Consider the following 20895-nt stretch of genomic DNA (forward strand, 5'->3'; position numbering starts at 1 on the left):
AATTTCAGAACATGAGCACCTCCTTCATTGTCTATGACTCAACCCCATAACCCCAGGTCCTGTTGGAAATGAGTTGAGTTCAACACAGCCAACCCATTCTCAACTACTTATTCCTCATAATCAATTATCCAGCATCTTTTCCCTTGCTTACCAGCAACAATCCCTTTGTATGTGTACCTTTTTTTCTTTCTCTCGCGCACACTCTGCTTTTCCCTTTGTCACCAGTGTAGATTCAGCCTTTTCCTAGCTGGTTTCTAATATTGGGCCACTGGACGTGAACACCAACTCTGCTTTCTCTCCATAGGTGCTGTCAGACCAGAGTTTCTTATCTATTCTCCACAGATTTTGACTTTTCCTCCTTGCTAAATCTGAACCTCCACAGATAAGGCCATAAGACATTGGAGCAGAAATTAGGCAATTCAGCTCATTTGAGTCTGCTCCACCATTCAATCATGGCTGATAAGTTTCTCAACCCCATTCTCCTCTTCCTTCCCCATAACCTTGATCCTCGTAATATTCAAGAACCTATCTCAATCTTAAATGTACTCAAGGACCTGACCTCCACAGCCTTCTGTTGCAATAATTTCCATAGATTCATCACTTAGCAGGACTTATACACTTAATGGTAAGATCCTAGGTAGGGTTGTTGAACAAAGAGACCTTGGAGTGCAGGTTCATAGCTCCTTGAAAGTGGAGTCGCAGGTAGATAGGAAAGTGAAGAAGGTGCTTGTTATGCTTTCCTTTATTGGTCAGAGTATTGAGTACAGGAGTTGGGAGGTCATGTTGCGGCTGTACAGGACATTGGTCAGACCACTGTTGGAATATTGCGTGCAGTTCTGGTCTCCTTCCTATCAGAAAGATGTTGTGAAACCTGAAAGGATTCAGAAAAGATTTACAAGGGTGTTGCCAGGGCTGGAGGATTTGAGCTATAGGGAGAGGCTGAACAGCTCTGTGGGAAGCTAGAGAAGTGATTGCTGGGCCTCTTGATGTGAGATATTTGTATCATCGACAGTCACAGGTGAGGTGCCAGACGATTGGAGGCTGGCAAACGTGGTGCCACTGTTTAAGAAGGGCAGTAAAGACCAGCCAGGGAACTATAGACCAGTGAGCCTGACCTCAGTGGTGGGCATGTTGTTGGAGGGAATCTTGAGGGACAGGATGTACATGTATTTGGAAAGGCAAGGACTGATTTGGGATAGTCAACATGGCTTTGTGTGTGGGAAATCATGTCTGACAAACTTGATTGAGTTTTTTGAAGAAATAACAAAGAAGATTGAGGGCAGAGCAGTAGACGTGATCTATATGGACTTCAGTAAGGCGTTCAACAAGGTTCCCCATGGGAAGCTGATTAGCAAGGTTAGATCTCATGGAATACAGGGAGAACTAGCCATTGGATACAGAACTGGCTCAAAGATAGAAGACAGAGGGTGGTGGTAGAGGGTTGCTTTTCAGACTGGAGGCCTGTGAGCAGTGGAGTGCCACGAGGATTGGTGCTGGGCCCTGTACATTTTGTCATTTAGAGAAATGATTTGGATGCGAGCATAAGAGGTACAGTTACTAAGTTTGCAGATGACACCAAAATTGGAGGTGTAGTGGATAGTGAAGAGGGTTACCTCCAGAGTACAACAGGATCTGGACCAGAGGGGCCAATGGGCTGAGAAATGGCAGATGGCGTTTAATTCAGATAAATGCTAGGTGCTGTATTTTGGGAAAGCAAATCTTAGTAGGACTTATACACTTAATGGTAAGGTCCTAGGGAGTGTTGCTGAACAAAAAGACCTTGGAGTGCTGGTTCATAGCTCCTTGAAAGCCCAGAAACAGACCTATTGGTCCCACTCGAAGAATTCTCGCAGATTTGTTAGGCATGACCTCTCCTTGATGAAACCATGCTGACTTTGCCCTGTTTTACCATATACTTCCGAGTATTCAGAAATCTCATCCTTCACTGAGGTTTGGCTAATCAGTCTGTAATTTTTCATCTTTTTGCCTTACTCCCTTTTGTAAACAGTGTTGTCACATTAATGATTTTCTAGTCCTCAGTGACCCTCCCTGATTCTAGTGATTCCTGAAAGATCACCACTAATGCCTCTGCTATCTATTCAGCTAGAACTCTGGGTTGTTGTCCATCTGGTCCAGGTGATTTATCCACCTTCAGGCCATTCAGTGTTTCTAGCGTGTTTGATTCCCAGATTCTGGACCATTTCATGGCTCATTTTCAAGGAGTTTTTATCTAGTTTTTTGGAGGAAATGAAGCTCTTAATTTGCAATAGAGACAAAAAAAGCTACAGAAGCTGGAGTCCGAGGTAGACGAGCAGAAGGCTGGAGGAACACAGCAAACCAGGCAGCATCAGGAGGTGGAGAAGTCAACATTTCAGGTATAACCCTTCAGGACTGGGGGTGGGTTTTTGGGGGGGAGGGAGGGGTACGTGGGGTGGTGAGCTAGGGATAGGTGAACACAGATAGAGGGTGCGACCTGCTTGGCTGATGGGAGGAAGGAATAGTTGGTAACTGGAAGGAAGGAAGTTGGGGGATGGAAAGGGAGGTTATTGGAAATTGGAGAACTCTATGTTGAGTCGTCCAGGCTGTAGGCTGATAAGCAGGAGATGAGGTGGTGATCCTCCAATTTGGGGTCTGATTCGTTGTGACAATGGAGGCGGCCAAGGATGGTCATGTTGGGAAGTGAGTACAAGGAGGAATTAAAATGGATGGTGACTGGGAGGTCTGGTCGACCCCTGTGGGTTTGACTGAGACACTCTCTGAAATCTGTCCTGAGTTTATGTTTGGTTTTCCTGATGTGGCCTTTTCTAGATGTGATCTCCCAGTCACCACCCATTTTTAATTCTCCTTCCCACTCCTTTTCCGGCATGGCCATCCTTGGCCTTGGCCTTGGCCTTTGCCACAATGAATCAGACTACAAATTGGAGGAACAACAACACCCCTTCTGTCTGGGCAGTCTGCAGTCTGCAGGGCTCAACATTGAGTACTCCAATTTCAAATGCCCTGCCTGCAAATCTCCCAACTTCCTTCCCTGCCCCACCTGCTCCCTTCCATTCCTCTGATTAACTCTTCCTTCCAGCTACCAACCAGGTTGTATTCTCTACCTGTGTTCATCTCTCCCTACCTCACCACCTGCACCCCCCCCACTTACCTGCAGCTCCCCTTACGTCCACCCCTAATCCCGAAGAAAGGTTGGTTGACTTCTCCATCTCCTGATGCTGCCTGGTATGCTGTGTTCTTCCAGCCTCCAGCTCGTCTACCTTAATTTGCAATAAGCCAGCAAGATTGTTTGGATTCAAAGCATGTTGGCAGGTGAATTTGGACTACTTTTTCATTCATGCTGTAAAGCAGTTATCATTATCATGATCTCTGCCCGATTGTGTTGCAAAACCTCATTGTGATGTAAAAATTGTGCAGCAGAATTGCCTCATCATAATATTCGCAAAATACTTTTGCTCTTTCAATATGCGCCATGTTTAGTGTCTTCCAGTTGCATTTTAACTGTACTCCTCTTGAAGAACCGATAAGATCCCTTTTTCATTGGCTGGTGTCATGTGATCTTTTTACATCGCACCATTGGCCCAGGCTGTCACGAATTCCCATTCTACCTTGGAGGCTTGACCAACTCTAGAAGCAAAATGGGCTAAAGCAAAACTATTATGCAGTCTCTTCTGAAATGACCCCGAAGCAGAAGTCCAGATGCATGATGGCACTTCGGTCTGCACTGCTGCCTCAGCTTCAGGGAACAGGGTTCAATTCCACCCGCAGGCAACAGACTGTGCAAACTCTGCACATTCTTCATGTGTCTGCTTGGGTTTCCTTCCACAGTCAAAAGGTATGCAGGTTAAGTGGATCAGCCATGCTAAATTGCCCATAGTGTCCAGGGGTCTGCCAGCTGATAGATTAGCCCATGGGAAATGTGGGGTGGGTCTCGGTGGCTTGCTGTGCCAACGGTCAAAGTTGGCTTGATAGGCCAAATGGCCTGCTTCCACACTGTAGGGATTCGATGATTATATGCACTTTAAATATTATTGGCGATGGTGCTCCCATGGTTTTTTTTTTCCTTGTCCGCCAAGGTTTTCAAGGTTGGGAATTCCTGTTGAAGAAGCTTCGTGAGTGCATTGTGGAGATTATATTACCATCGATTTAAATTTAATGCTTAGTCATATTGGGCTTGTGGTGATAACTCTGCTTGATACTCCTTGACCTTCTGAGTTGCTCCAGCACTTTGTTTTTATGAGAACAATTGTTTGGTTTATTTGAAATGGGTTGAATCCTGAATTTGTTCTTTTTTTTTCATTTAATTCTCTATCATGTTTGATAACTAGTCAAAATTTGTTTGTATTCACTTTGCTACAGTTAGTCTTTTAGAAGTTCCAATCCACAAATTTTTGGAGTTAAAAATTGTATATTGTCATACTTGACAAAATGTAGGGCAGTAGGAAAGCAGAATTAGAAGCACAGCTTTTGTGAAATGAATTTGCTGCAGGTAAAATCGTCTAGGAATGATTAGTCTAACAACAGCTGGAGTTTGAGGTTGTTGATGACAGCTTGAAGATGATTGATAAGGAAAGATGGTTAGAGTGGGGTGCTTGAATATCCATTTGAAGTAGTTGAAACCAACTTAAGTTTTGGAGAATGAAGACGTCTTCCTTGTGATGAAGGATTTTCTGTTTAAAAAAAAATATTCAGAAGGCGAGCTAAGAGCATTATTCCCCTCCAATATGGAAAAATAATAAGTATAGTAAACATTTTATTCACTGGCATCTATGGGACCAGGAGTGGGCTTGTTGATCAAATATTCTGGATAATGAAGAGGTCCACCTAATCAAAGTCAAAACGCATCTCAGTAATAAAGTAAAGTAGAAGAATATATACATCATCGTTATACATTATTTACAGCATAAATCACTTAATTAGAAATACAATTTTGCTTTAAATAAAACTTGGTAGCAGAGAGCTTTCTTGTTTGCACCCTCAACTGACTACTCAGGCATTCCAGTAGATTGAGATAATTGAGAAATTGACTCAAAATTGAATTGACTGTTGACACTTAATGTGGCCATTGGATAGAATGAAAAGTATGTTTACATTGAGACAAATTTTTAAACACTAATTATAGTGCAGAATAATATAGCAAAGCTTCCAGTATTTGGTTTACAGTACATAATTTTTGCTGGTATATCAGGAGTTCTAGTTCATAAGGTGCCAGTTAAAACCAAGTTTGCTATATTTTTGTTCCAGAATCTACTTCAAACATTTGGTCTTTGTCGAAAGAGTGAGCTTGAACTAGTCCTTGGCAGAGCATTCCTCTTTTGCCAAAACAGATTAGGATCTCCTTTTTCACGAAAGTGCCTTCATACTTGTAAGCAACAAGACAGATATATTAGCCGGTTATTCAAGTGTCTCGCTCCTGTTGACCATACAAGATGGGACGTTTTTGTTTTGATTGAGCTAATAGATCTACTTAGTGCAAAGACAAATTAAAATACCATGGATATAGAATATCCACAGAATACCCAATGTTGCAGATAATCAGCAGATCTGTCAATCCCTGTCAAGAGAAATAGAATTCATGTTTCAGGTCAGTAGCTGTCAGTAACATTGATCCTGTTCTGCCATTCATGGCTGATTGAATACTTTGTACCTATCCTCTGTCCATAACCCTATATACCTTTGGTAATCATCATTGCTTCTCATGCTGCATAAATGTGCAGCTGCTCCATGTAGCGCACTTGATGTTAGCATGGCGATGGTATCAGCAGTGAAGATAACATGAGGAGAGTGTGGAGGGGACAGCATTTATGCTATAGTTTGTTTTGGTTGGGTTGCGGGTCGCTGGAGCTAATGCTGTGGGTAAAGAAAAGGTGGTGTTAATTCAGCTTAAGTGATCAGTGTGAGAGAATGGCAGAACAATTGTGTCTCCTGCCAGACTTGAAAGGATAGTAAGTGGGATGGAGGGAGGGGAGGACATGGTAAGTTTAAAAAATGGTATCGGTACACCAATCGTGGTGTTAGTTCTGGAAGTCACATTAGCACACTGACTGTTGTCCTGCACAGCTTGGAAGAAAATTGAGGTAATGCTGCTGGTTATCACAGAAATCCCTGCAGTACAGAAAGATGCCTGCATATCCCTTGACACTACAGAGCAATTTAGCATGGCCAATCCACCTAACCTGCATGTATTTGGACTCCAACCGGAAGCTAGAGCACCCAGAGGAAACCCATGCAGACATGGGGCGAATGTACTAACTCCCCAAAGTCACCCAAGGCTGGAATTGAACCCAGATCCCTGGTGCTGAGAGGCAGTAATGCTAACTACTGATCCACTGTGCAGACCCCTCAAATCTATCATTCTCTCCCTGAAGTATGCGTGAAGTCTGAGCAATCTGGCGGAGAATTTCAAAGATTCAAGATTCTCTGAGTGTAAACTTTGTTCCTCATCTCAAACTCCAGTCATTATGTGGAGGTGTCAGTATTGGACTGGGGTGGACAAGGTCAGCAGTCTCAGGACACCTGGTTATAGTCCAACAGGTTTATTTGACATCACAAGCGTTTGGAATGCTGCTCCTTCATTAGGTGAAGTCCAGAGTGCCTGCTGGACTTCACCTGATGATGGAGCAGCACTCCAAAAGCTTGTGATTTCACATAAACCTGTTGGACTTTAACCGGGTGTCGTGTGACTTCTGATCTTGTCAAATCTAAGCGGCATTCCCCTTATTTTTAAATTGGGTCCCCTGGCCTAGATTTCCCAACCAAGGAAATTATCTTAACTTCATCTACCCTTTCTATCCTATAAGTATTTAGTAGCTTTAACAATGTCACTTTGTTTTTGAAAGCACGAGAAGATACGGGGCCAGTTTGCTGAGTTTCTCTTCATAGGACAGCTGTGCTGCCCTCGGAACAAGTTCTTTCATTGCAGAGCCTTCATTGTATTCCCTTTATAGCTATAATACATTTCCTGTGATGAAGAAGGTACATGTTACTCCAGATGTGGTCAAGCCAAGACAACTGCTGTGCAATTGAAGCTAGATGTCATTACTCCTGTACTCAAATTCTCTCATAATAAAAGCTGATATTTTGTTTGCCTTTCTAATAGTCTGCTACATAAGCAGCATGCTGGGCCTAAATGTTTTCGAAAAGGGCACCTAGGTCTCTACATCTGCACTGTCTAGCCTAGTTGCATTGAAGCAACACTCTGCATATCTGTTTCTCCTACCAAAGTCAATTACGTACCATTTTACTACTACATTTTTCTACCAGCCATATCCCTGCCCATTCAGTAGGCCCGTCCAAATCATCCTGATGCTGCTTTGTATCTTCATTAAACACGTTCTCACTTTGTTTCAGCTGTAAATTTGGAAATATTACATTTTGTCTCCACTTTCAAATCAGTGTATGTTGTGAACAGCTGAGGTCCAAGTACCAATCCCTGGATTACCCACCAGCCATACAGCCTTTCAGTGCAAGAGATCCATTTATTTGTACAGGTTTTTCTTCTTGATAACCAGTCGTTAATCTGTGCAAGCACGTTAACTCCAAATCTCTGTTCTTTAACTTAGCAAGCCAACCTCTTTTGGGGGGCTTTAAGGTCTGATGAAAGTGTATGACATCCCTTGGCTGACCTTGATAATTAAATGTTAACACTTCCAAAAACATTCCAAGTTCATCAAACACTGCTTCCTATTCACAAATCCGTGCTATGTTCGATCAAAACGTTATCATGTAATGGTCTATTTATCACATGCTTCATAACAGTATTTGACAGAAATGGAAGAGTAAGAAGAAAATCTGCAATGTAAGAAATGGATGCAAGAAATGCCCAGGCTCAGTCTGAAGAGAATGAACAAACTGGCCATTGCTGGCAAAGCTGACTAATGCTGAATTACTTCCTAACGGAAAACTGGCAAGAATGGAGTTGAATACCAGAGCGGCAGTCTCATTGAGTTTATCAGAAGCAGCGAAGTCACATTGCACTGCAACTCAACAATTGTGTTAAGAATGTACACAGGCAATGTGGTGTCTCTTGAGAGGTTGAATCAATGTGAATGTTCAGTTATATGATCGGTCTTAAGATTTGTTCTAAAGTGTCAAAGGAAAATTTCCAACTTTGATTGTGAAGAATGTGGTTGAAGAAAATCAAACTCAACTGGGCTGAAGTATGTTGTTTGTCAGATTCGGTGATCTATCTCATTTAAAAGAAACATGCCATTGTTTTTAATGGGGATCTGGGAAGCGTGGCAGATATATCAAATTGAAATTCAAGGATGTGATTCAAGCAAAATGTTGCAATGCTGGTTCAGTCCCTCATGCAATCACACCAAAGGTTGAGGCAGAATTAGAGAGGCTTGTCAAGATTGGAGTCATAAAATGAGCTATGAGTAAAAATTGATCAGTACGCATTTGCGGTGATTTTAAGGTCACTAATTCAGAACTCTGCGCTGAACAGTATTCTTTGCCTTTAATCAATTTAACTATTTGCGGAGTAACTGGAGGTCAGCTTCTCAGTAAAACTCATCTTTAGTCAAGCCTACCTCTAGATGAAAGTGGATTCTGTGTCAGAAATACTTGATGACTGTAACACACAAAGGACTTTTCAAATACAAGAGTCATCCATTTGGAAGCACATGTGCGTTATTCCAAGGTGCTGTGGATCAGATTTTAAGTGATTGGAAAGGATTCATTGTTGGCTGATACTTTTGTCAAGGGAAGAAACAAAAACCAACTCCCCACAATTTAGATCCTACTCTGCAGAAGCTTGAGTCTTCGCGGGAGGAAAGGCAAATGTGAATTTCTTTTAAATCTTCCATTGAATATTAAGCCCATGTCATTGATGCTAAGGGATTGCACAAATCAATTTCAAAAGTAAAAGTCATGACTAAGGCACCAACTGAGATACTTTTTTCTTTCCAAATTACTGTGGCAAGCTTGTTCCAAGTCTTTCAGTTCTTAAGCCATTGCATGATTTAGTGCTGAAACAAGAAGTGGAAATGGGAAGATCAGTGTGAGAGAGGTTTTACATCAGCAGAATAGGCTTTGTTAATGTCAGAAGACTTGACCTATTTTGACCCAAAGTTGCCATTGCACTAGCATGCACTGCACCACCATATGGAGTGGGAACAGTTGTTTATCTTCTATACCTTACGATCAAGAAAAGTCAACAGCTTTTTAAAGAAATGAGCAATATACAGAGAACAAAACTGAATTGTTGTTGGTATTAGATTCCACCAATACCTGTATGATTAGAAATTTACCCTGCTAACAGATTACAGAGTAGTGATCATAATATTTAGGCTTCATTAAGGATACCTTCAGTGAGTGAATGCAGAGGTGCCTTTTGTTGGTTTCAAATGGTGTGGCAGTCCGACCTGTGTGGGAATGTTGATGGGCTCTGTTGAACACCTTTGCCAAATTAATCAACTACAGATAACTGTTTATTGTATTATTCTGTCCAATTATTATTATAGTTTATTTACCTCAATCAAATGTCTATACAGTTTCAACAGTTGCCTCAATTTCTAGTCTATTTCTCCTCAAATACTGCAATCGAGAGAGAGAGAGAGAGAGAGAGAGAGAGAGAGAAGGCTGTCTGCTACTATGATTTACAGCAAAGTTGCATTATTTAAGAGATTTGTGTTGTAAGTATAATTGTGATACGTATAACCCCTGCATTATGTTTCTGTTACTTTTGTGTGTGTCTTTACATTGATTATCTGAAATATTTTGATCAACTAACGCACTCTTGGTCCCATGGCTGATGGTTAAGTTCACTGAATTGTATTTGTAGTATATATTGCATTCTTTTGTTGTAGTCACCTCCAATGTAAAGGGGGGAGGGATGTTGTGTCTTTGAAAAGAATGCTGGATTCTCACTGTAAAAGTCCAGTCGCATGATGTCCTGAACCCATCAGCCATTTTTAATGGGAAACAGTAATCTAACCTCACCTGCAGAGTGAACACCTTTTCAATAAAGCTCCTGGTGTCAAATACTTTGGCCTCCTGGTCCTTCTTGGAACAAAACCCAATAGGCATGCATCTGTACAAGCTTTGACTCCAGAAAAGGCAGTTATGTAATGTTGTTATGAAAAATGCATCCAAGACAAAGCTGGAAGGGAGCAGACCTAAATCCTAACTCTGTTTTTAATTCCACAGGTATTGCCAGATCTAATGACTATTTGCAGCATTTTCTATTTCTATAAAAGATTTAGATACCTTATGAACAAGTAGAAAATTGTAGAGTCTGGAAACGTGAAATGGTATGGAAAAAGCTTTTAAAAAGGAACTACAAAAATTTTCAACATTTTTCTGTTTATATTTTGCATATTTTATTCTGTTCAGAACATTGTGTTCTAAGAGTTTCTCCTTCTTTTTTGTTATAGATTTGTTCCGGTAGATGGAGTCATGGAATTAATTTGCTTGACATGTTGTAACCCTGGTATAGACAAATGGATTAGCATACATTTTGGATGGTCACTGATGCTCTTACATGAGCTCTTATAGTTATACAGTGGAAATACTTTTTCTTTTAAGTTGTCCATTTACCAAACAATCAAGATGACAACACATTTTTTCAGTATAGCTCTGATTTCAACTATTTTACTTTATCGTGGTGGACTATCTTTAATCCTTTAACATTATCTGATCCTCCGTCACTTTTGTTTCATTTTTCCCTTCATGTATTCAGGATCCTGTACTGTGAATTGTATTAAGTGTCTTAGTTATAGAGAGAAGAATGGGACAGTATCTTTTCAGAATTGTCGTCTTCGTGGATTTAGTGGAGAACTTAGTGGATTTTCCAGCATTTGTATTCCCTTGTGTGAAGGAAAAAGTAGCTTGCCTTCAATATTCACTCCTCCACTGGGAAGAGGGTGTTGCTGGCAGACCAGCATTTATTGCCCATTCCAGAGGGCAATTAAGACTCAACTACATTGCTGTGGTTCTGGATTAGTGGTGCTGGAAGAGCACAGCAGTTCAGGCAGCATCCAAGGAGCAGTGAAATCGACGTTTCGGGCAAAAGCCCTTCATCAGGAATCATTGTTTTTACTACATTGCTGTGGGTCTGGACTCAAGTAGGCCAGTCCGGAAAAGGGTGGCAGTTTGCTTCCCTCGAGAGCATTTGTGAACCTGTTCCCCCGATAATTACCTGGGTATCTGCATTAATAGTTTGGTGATAATACCACTCTGGCGTCAGCTTCCAGTTGCCATCTGCATCAGTGTGTGTATCCTCTACAGGATGCACTGCAGCAGGTCACCAAGGTTCCTTTGACAGCACTTTCTAAACCTGAGCCTCTCGAAGGATAAGGGCAACAGTTGAATGCCAGTGAACCCCCTCTCCCATCTCCCCTGCAAATTTCTCTCCAACCCCCCCCCCCCAACCCCCCCACCTTACACACTCCTCACTCCTTGCTTGGTGGTATGTTGCTGTTTTTTTTTACTGTGACTGGATCAAAATCGTGGAGCTCTGTGAACAGCATTATGGGTGGGTATTGTATGCTGGCCTTGCCAGTGATGATGACACCCCGTGAAGAAATGAAAGGTGCATCTGTGTTATCTGGATGCATGGAGCAAAGTCCCATGCAAGGCAATCTGCAACAAATGATAGATTCTATTATAGCTCAATTTCTTGTGACTCAGTTAAGCTCTGCCCAGAAAAGTGAAAAACACCAAAGTCAAATTGGGTTATCAACCAAACTGAAATTTGAGGTTAACCTATAATTCTGGTTTAGAGGTGCGTTTTTGCATGTAGTTTGTCACTTATGTGAATTTGGTTTACTTTTTAGGCACATTAATAACTTTCAGTTACATTTAGTAGACTGCACATGGTTTTTGGTCATGTGGTTTACATCCTAGCCTGTGACTCATTAGCATACCAAGCTCTGAAACAAAGTTCTTAAAGCAACCCAACAGCCCTGCTTATTTTCTTCTGGCTTGAGTCTGTATGGCATTTGGTTGGTTTGATGGTGCAACCTCCCAGAGGTTTAGTCTTCACACTTGGATGTCTTGGTATTGTTAGCATGTCGATTATTATACTGATTGATTGTATTTTTCTGTATGATCTACATTTTGGGTCCATTTATTGTGCACAGTGAGTATTAAGTTGGTTTCTGTTTATCTTGATGTTGTTAGATTTGGTGTTGTGACTGTTGGATTGAGATTCACTGCATTTTTTTTTTGGATATATGTGTGGGTAACAGGTGTTCCAAAGTGTAGGGTGCATAATTGGACCTTAGGTCCTACATGAACTAGGTCCACATCTGCATGTTGGTGATTCAACATCTTTGTTTATCCTTGTTTTACAGGATATTAGTCCTGTATTTCTCAGAACTTGGCTAGGTGACGACTTGGCAGGGTTGTCCCAACTGAATTTCGGCTTGTGATGGCAACCAGAGATGTTGCTTTGCGTGTAACATAGTAACATGAAAATCTTGTTCTGCCATTTTGTACTTTGCCACTGCACTCATCACAATGTTCAGCAAGACTGTCAGATCTAGAATAATGTCACATATCTTACACCTAATGTGTCTCGTGCCTGAATGTCTTCCTGTGGCCTATTGTCAAGTACAGTCTCTTCTGGGTGTATTGAATAGCACGGGCATTGATGCTTCTAAAGTGTCTTCTAAATTTTTGTTAGAAATTTAGAAATGTTGTTCATGAGGAAATGTTTGATTATCACACATGGTGAATAAATCAATTGTGATTTTTGATTAAGGGATCTCCAAAAATGTAGGGGTTCTTGTGTTGCTGTGCTTAGTGACGTTTGCATGCCTTGCATAGCCTCGCTGTGAGAATTTTCAATGTCATTGATCCCTGTTCAAAAGAAGTATCTAGTACCATTTGGCCTTGTTTACTATATGCCTGTATGTCATTGATATCGTTGTGGTAGTATCTTCTGTTGAAGATCTTCAGCTACTTGGACTTGGTACTTCTTTAAATATTGTATCTCTTGAAATACTAGTTCATCTCAGTATGGTGAAAAGTATCTCTATTTGTCACCTTTTTTAACCTTTTCCTGAAACACTAACTTCTCATTTTGTCTTCAGTTGTGCACCATTAGTTGCTGCTTCTTGAAGTTACTTGCATTTGTGCTGACCAAAATCGATCAGATCAATTTTAAGAGCAGTTTCCATTTCTATGTGCATTTTCTCTACTTAGAAGTCTGAAATTTTTGGATTCTTGTTTGGCTTTGGTAATTTGTTGAATGACCAAGTGGTCATGTTGCTGCCAGGTTTGTAGAAAACACCAAAGTCACACCTCATACCTTTTTCCTGAAGTCGCTGATTTACACCAAACCATTTCCAGTGGTTTTTGATCAGTTTCCCTGGTGAAGTACTTAGCAAGCAAGTAATACTGAGGAAGTAACGAATAGGATACATAAATGGGAAGCAGTGGATGTCATATACTTGGATTTTCAGAAGATCGTTGATAAGATATCACACAATAGGCTACTGACTAAGGTAGGAGCGTATGGGGTTGATAGTAGTATATTAGCATGGCTAATTAATAGAAGACAGAGCTGGGATAAATGGGGCATTTTCAAGATAAGCTATAACAGGTGTCTAATACAATATATATTAATGTGTTGGGTGAGGAAAGTGAATGTCCTACAGCCAGATTTGCAGACGAGTAGTGTGAATGATACAGATAGGTTAAGCGCATGGACAAAATCTTAGACAGAATATAACGTTGGAAAATGTGAGGTTATGCATTTTGGCAGGATGCAGAGACTGAATTGTTCATTGTTTATTCAAGACTGAGAGGCATTTTTTTCTTAATCTGCAAGGTAACTGAAGTTCATGGGGACAAAACAGGAAAGTGGAGCTGATTGATCATCCAGATCTCATGGACTGGTGGAGCAGACTTGGCTAATGGCTTACTCCTGCTTCTTCTACTTATGCACTTCAGTATAACATGGTGATACAAAATACAAGAGCAACTATTTGATGCTCTCAGTTGGAATAATTAGATTGTGCTTTTGAAAGCCCAAGTACAACTGGCTTACCATCTTGCATGATATATGCTCCTAGCACTTTGAGATATGATGACTTGCGAGATGATCCAATAAAAATGACCATATTAACACAGGATACAACTTCCTGAAGTCACTATTTGAGTGCCTCAAATTTGTGGTGATTGTATTCCTGCTACACTGGGGCAAAATGACTTGACACCCAGAGTCGACCTCCAGCATCAGAGTTTATTCATGTCACACTGGTCGGTGGAAACCTCTGGGGGCCCAGAAACTGCTTCATTGGACAAAGGAAGAAAATTGTAAATTTGATACATTTGTTTTCAGCCTCCTTTTGATTATTACAAACAAATCTTATTACTGATTGATCTCTCACACAGACAATCAAATGAATCATGTGACTGTGAGGCTAGTGGACCGCCTAATGGACAACCCCAGAATACCCAAGATCTATTTAGTAGATATCCCTAACTTTTATCCTTGAGCTTTCACCATGAATCTTGGTTGAATTCGCATTTCAATGTCTACATCTGTAATTCAATTCTCCCTGTAAGCAGTGTGTGGGCTTTTCCTTACTGTCAAAGGGTGTCTGTCCATAGGAATTTAGTGGGATTTCTTTAATGCTTACTGTGTGTTTTTTTGAAAATTAATTGTAATTAATCTATGCTTTTAAGAAAAGGCCACACAGTGGTTGAAAGAGTGGTACAGCTGCCTCATAACACCAATATTGTAAAAGTGGAATTCAAATATTACTCTTGTAATTTTTTTTCTAATTTGTCCCATTTGTTCAGTTACTTAAATGGGAAGTTCGGAAAGAAAATCTCAGCAACAGAAAGATGCTATTCGACTCTTGATTATGATAGAGCTGTTGCACCTTTGTTAATTATCCTAGTACTGTCTACCTCCTCTTCTCTACTAATGTATTTTTAATGAAATATTATCTTATTGTCCGAAATGTAATGCACAGCTCTAATTAGATATTTGTAAGGTTCTCTTCTGAAGTAGAATTACTTGACTAATTTTGAAATCTGATGTGAAATCTCTTCGCCATTTTGGTCAACATATTTCCACAGTTAAAATACAATTCGGGTTAAAATTCTGGTACTTGAAACATAGAAATCAAAGTAGGCCATTTAGCCTTTCAAGGCTGCTCTGTCATTAAATATGATCACTGCTGATCATCCGTCTCTACCCTGTTTATGCTTTCTCCCCATACCTTTTAGCCCTAAGAACTAGTCTTAGTTCATTTCAGTAGCTATTTACTGTCATTTAAGAGTAGAGTGTGCCCTGTTTTAATTTTTCTGTTGTCTTCTGGCTATTTTTAACACGTTTAGTAATAGAATATCTCATCTTACTGCCATCACAAATCTATTGACCATCCTAATTGAAACATGAAACATAATTTCTCAGTTTCATAAAATTTTAATAAAACATTGACATATTTTTGTGATCCAGGCAAGCAAGTGATGCACCCATTTATGTATATTTGGCCAAAAAACTACCCTCAATAGTATACAGCTTTCATATGAAACATTGAAAATACTTCTCAAAAGAGTAACCAGACAATAAAATTTACACCAGCAAAGCATATGTTTGAGCAGGTGATTTAATTAACTTCTAAGAAGTATATTGAAGGAGGGGGAGGTTTTTGTACATTTTTCAGGATTATCATTAATATCTAATCAAGCGAGCATTCCTTTCAGTGTCATGCATAAACATTCATGTGAGGTTCATATTTTAACTGACGATGTGAAATATTCATTATTACACTTAAAATCTTAGGTTTATTTTATTTTAAAATGTTTAGATGGATAATATCAACCTCTGGCCTAGCTGCTGCTGTGCGAATTGATAAAAATAACATGAAGTATGTTAAATTATTTAATAAACACATGTTGGCAATACTTTAATCTGTGGAGAGGTGTGTTTACTAGCAAGTAAATAACATGAATAAATGTTGTCCAGCCAGTCAGCCATTCTTTATTAATTTCCTGTTTCTAAAAGGAAAGATGCTGAGAGAAATGCCAAGTAGTAATGAAATTAACAATGACTTTATTCTCACGCTTTCTAACCAGTAACAAACTTGTGTTCATCAAATCTTGCCAGGAGGCTTTCCTTTGCCCGCTTGATTTCTTGATGACTGCATTGTATAATGTGCTGCAGAGTCCCACTGATCAAAAGAGTTTGCAGATTTATTCAGCTGAATTGAGGGAAATATTAAACATAGTTATCATTGCAAGTGTGTGGTCCCAGAGGACTGGAAAATAGTTAATGTAGCACCCATTTAAGAAGGGAGCAAGGTAGAATACAGGAAATTTTAGGCAGGTTAGTCTGACTTCAGTCGTTGGTAAGATTTTGAGTCAAGGCTGTGGAGTACCTGAATAGAGCTGAGTCAGTGCAGTATCATCAATGGGAGGGTCATGCCTGACAAATCTGTTAGAATTCTTTGAAGATGTAATGAGCAAGTTAGAAGCAAGAGAGCCAGTGAATGTGATCAATTGGATTTCCAGAAGGCCTTTGATAAGGTGCTGTTTAGAAGGCTGCCAAATAACATAAGAGCCCAAGGTGCTAGTGGCTAGCTGCTACTCATTGATAGAGTATTGGCTGTCTGACAGGAGACAATAGGGATAAAGGATCTTTCCCAGGACTACAGCTGGTGACTAGTAGAGTTCTGCACAGGTCTGGGTTGGGATAATTCACATTATACATTAAGATCTGGATGTAGGAACTGAGGGCATTGTTGCCAGATTTTCAGATGGCATAAAGATAGGTGAAGAGACAAGTTGTATTGAGGAAGTGGAGAGGCTGCTCAGGGGCTTGAACAGGCTCAGAGAGTGGGCAAAGAAATAGCAGATGAATACAAGGTGTTAAAATGAGCAATTACGCCCTTAGGTCAGAAGATTAGAGGTGAATACTATTGTAAATGGGAAAATTCTTTGGAAATCTGCAGCAAAAAGGGATTTGGGAGTTCTAGTTCAGGATTCTCTTAATGTTAACATGCAGGTTCAGTTGGTAGTTCAGAAGGCAAATACAATGTTAACATTCATAAGAACAGAGATGTACTGTGGAGGTCTGGTCAGACCAGATGAATATTGAGGGCTCTTTTTGGCTCCATGACCTAAGCAAGGGTATACTGGCATTGGAAAAGATATCAAGGTTTGTGAGACTGATTCCAGCAAGAAGGGCTTCTCGTATGAGGAGCAGTTGAGGACCCAGGATCTGCACGTATTGTTTAGAAGGATGAGTGAGGATCTGATTGAAACTCAGGATATTTGGAGGCTTGTACAGAGCGGACATGGCAAAGATGTTTCCATTAGTCGGAAAGATTAGGACCAGAGGGCACAGCCTCTGAGAAAAGAGATGACCCTTTAAAACAGATGAGGAGGGATTTCATTAGCCAGAGGCTGGTTAATTTGTGGAACTCATTGCAGCAGAGGGCCAAGTCATTGAGTGTCTTTAAGACAAATAGGTTTCTCAATTCCATTCTCCTTACAACCCTTATTCCCCGACTAATCAAGAACCTATCAGCCATCATTGTGGAGCAGACTCAATGGGTAGAATGGCCTAATTCTATACCTACATCTTATGGTCTTAAAGCTGTAGTTTACTTTTGCAAAATGGTCATCTTAGTTGCAGGTAAATTTTCAACTTTTCCTAATCCAGCTAATATTTTGGACTGACTCAGAAGAATTTTTAAGATTCTGTATTGTTTTAATGTTATTTGTTAGTTGTGTTATAAGAAAATAATTTCATCTGTCAGATCCCTGCTGCCAAACCAATTGATGTTGCCTGAATTCTTGTCTCATGGAGGTTCATGGCAAAGTTGATCTCATTTGCTCCATTCCCTTTTCAGTTGTTTGATACTTCTACCTTTTGAAAAGCCACCTGCAGAAGTTATAAACATATTATTTTAGCAACTAGCTAAATATCTGTTAATAAATATGTTTACAGTATTAAACATTAGTCAATTTTGTTCATGCTTGCTCACCAACTGTTTTCATGTCTTAACCAGGCTTATGCTTCAGGGTGTGATATCGTGATTTTAGCCAGTGATTTTGAAAGACTTCAAATTATTCCTGGAGCCAAACATGGAAATATCCAAGTTGGATGTGTTGATTGCTCCATGCATCAGGGAAAGGTATGTCGCATTACTTCCAAATTGTGTACCTTGATAATGCCATGGCGCACAGAAGAGGCCATTCAAATTCTTGAGCTCAATCCCTGCTCAGTTATTGTATAGATTAATGATATTTTACCTGCTGTGATTCCATAACCACTTCCTTTTTTTAAAATGAGGGGTTACGTGGTGGTCATGTTGGCATAGTGGTTAGCACTGCTGCCTTAGTGCCAGAAACATGGGACCAATTCCAACCTTGAGTGACTATGTGGAGTTTGCATGTTCTCCCTCTGTCTACATGGGTTTCTGCCAGGTGTTCTGGTTTCCTTCCACTGTCCACATAGAACATAGAAAAATACAGCGCAGTACAGGCCCTTCGGCCCTCGATGTTGCGCCGACCGAAGCCTACCTAACCTACACTAGCCCAGTAACCTCCATATTCTTGTCCAATGCCTGCTTAAATGACCATAAAGAGGGAGAGTCCACCACTGCTACTGGCAGGGCATTCCATGAACACTCAACCCGCTGAGTAAAAAATCTACCCCTAACATCTGTCCTATACCTACCACCCCTTAATTTAAAGCTGTGTCCCCTAGTAACAGCTGACTTCATTAGCGGAAAAAGGTTCTCACTGTCAACCCTATCTAAACCCCTAATCATCTTGTACACCTCAATCAAATCTCCCCTAAACCTTCTTTTCTCCAATGAAAAAAGCCCCAAGTGCCTCAGCCTTTCCTCATATGATCTTCCTACCATGCCAGGCAACATCCTGGTAAACCACCTCTGCACTCGTTCCAATGCCTCCACATCCTTCCTATAGTATGGCGATCAAAACTGCACACAATACTCCAGATGAGGCCGCACCAGAGTCTTCTACAACTGCAACATGACCTCAGGACTCCGGAACTCAATTCCTCTACTAGTAAAGCCCATGTGCATGTTCGGTGGATTGGCCATGCTAAATTACCCTGTAGTATCCAGGGATGTGAAAGCCAAATAAATTTGTCACGGTAAATGTGAAGTTACGGTGATAGGGTAGGAGTGTGGATCTGGGTGTGATGCTCTTTGGAGGGTCAGTGTGGACTTGATAGGCCAAGTGGCCTCTTGTTGCACTGTGCACATTCTATGATCCTACATTAACAAAATGTTGAATTCTTTTAAGGTGGAGGAGGAAAGAATGTTTTGCCTCCTGGGCTCACAACTAGAGGACACTATTAAAATTAGGTTACCTATTATCAGACAGAGGTGAGGGGATTTTTGTTTTTGAGTCTGCAACTTTGGAACTGTGCCTCAGAACACTGTCTCAGAAATCCCCTTCAGTTCCAAAGAAAACTTCTATCAGGCTTGCACCGTTAAGTCTGTTTTTCTCTCCACAAGTGCCAGACCTGCTGAATTTATCCAGCAGTCACTGGTTTTATTTCAGACATCCAACATCTGCAGGACTTTGCTTTTAACAAATGAGCCATGATCTTGTTAATTGGCTGGTTGTCAAAGGGCTTACTGCTTCTAAATCCTGTGATTTCCCATCCAGTAGTTCAGTTTCTGTAATTTATTAATATTCCTCTTCTCATGATAAAAATACACTCATTGTTTGATTCTAGTGTACTTTATTAGATATTAAGCATTCCCAAAATTGGCACTTGGCTTTCTATTTGGTGAGTTGTTAGAAATAGTGGAGGTTGAAAGAAACTTGAGATCCAGATTACTCAAATGTCATGCAAATTTTGGAGCCTTGTTCAGGAAAGATCGTAAAGATAAACCCAGCATTTGCAAACTACTCAGTTTAGCTTCCATAGTGGGGAAGTTTATCGAAACCATCGTGACAATTTTTTGTTTCCTGGATAGAAGTGGGTTGATTAGGAAGAATTCAAAAGTGGAATTTGTGTTTAATTGACTTGCTAGAGGTCTTTGGATCAATAACACTGTTGATGTGATGAGTTTGGACTTTGAGAAGTTGCTTGATACAGCAACAGCCCTGAGTGGAATGGTGTAGGTCATAGGTGAAATGGGCTAGTAGCAACAGAGATGAGAAGTTGACTGAGTGATAGGGAATACTAATGGTCAATCGATTATATTTCAAGCAGGTGGACATTTAGGGGAATTTCTAAGGGATCAGTATTGGGACCTTTTTTGCTTTTCCTGAAGTAAGTCAGTCATCTGGATCTTGATGTGTAGGTGATCATTTCAAAGTTTGCAGATGACACAAAACTTGAAAGAATTGTAAATTTTAAAGAGGTCAGTGTAGAAGTCAAACATGGACATATTGAAAGAGTGGACAACAGGTGACAGATAGCATTCCATGCAGAAAAGTTTGAGGTAATGCTTTTTAGTAACACTGAAATGAAATAAGACTGGGGATAAATTTCCAGAAGGCATGCAGGAGCAGAGGACCCCAAGTGTACATACATATACACACAGATTACTGAAAGTTGCTGAAGAGTTTAATACAGTTTCCATCACTTTAATAATTGGGCATAGAGTACAGGAACAAGGAGCTGATGCTGAACTTGTGTAAGACACTTGTTAGGCCTCAAGCTGAAGAACTTTGTGTAGATATTGGTGCCACATTATAGGATGTGAACACATTGGCGAGAATGCCAAAGTTAATTCCAAAAATGGTTCCAGGGATGAGAAATGTAAGTTTTGACCATGGATTGAAGGAACTTGAGACTGTTCTCCTTGGACAGAGGAAGGGTAAGAGAAAATCTAACGAATGTTTTCAAAATCATGGGGGACCTGATCAGCGTTGATGGATTTCTACCACTTGTGAAAGGATCAAGAACAAGAGGGCACAGTTTTAAATTGATCAGAAGAA

At 40.4% G+C, this 20895-nt stretch overlaps 1 protein-coding gene across 3 annotated transcripts in view; it reads left to right on the forward strand.

The window, feature by feature from the left end:
• The window catches only part of LOC140485778 (dmX-like protein 1), a 243685-nt gene that overhangs the window by 23322 nt on the left and 199468 nt on the right, over positions 1 to 20895 (forward strand). For all 3 annotated transcript variants that reach the window (XM_072584300.1, XM_072584297.1, XM_072584299.1), the window contains exon 2: positions 17976 to 18101. In XM_072584300.1, coding sequence (XP_072440401.1) covers positions 17976 to 18101 — 126 coding nt within the window. The remainder of the gene's footprint in view (positions 1 to 17975; positions 18102 to 20895) is intronic.

Source organism: Chiloscyllium punctatum, chromosome 2 (assembly GCF_047496795.1).
Source record: "Chiloscyllium punctatum isolate Juve2018m chromosome 2, sChiPun1.3, whole genome shotgun sequence".
Lineage (NCBI taxonomy): Eukaryota > Metazoa > Chordata > Chondrichthyes > Orectolobiformes > Hemiscylliidae > Chiloscyllium > Chiloscyllium punctatum.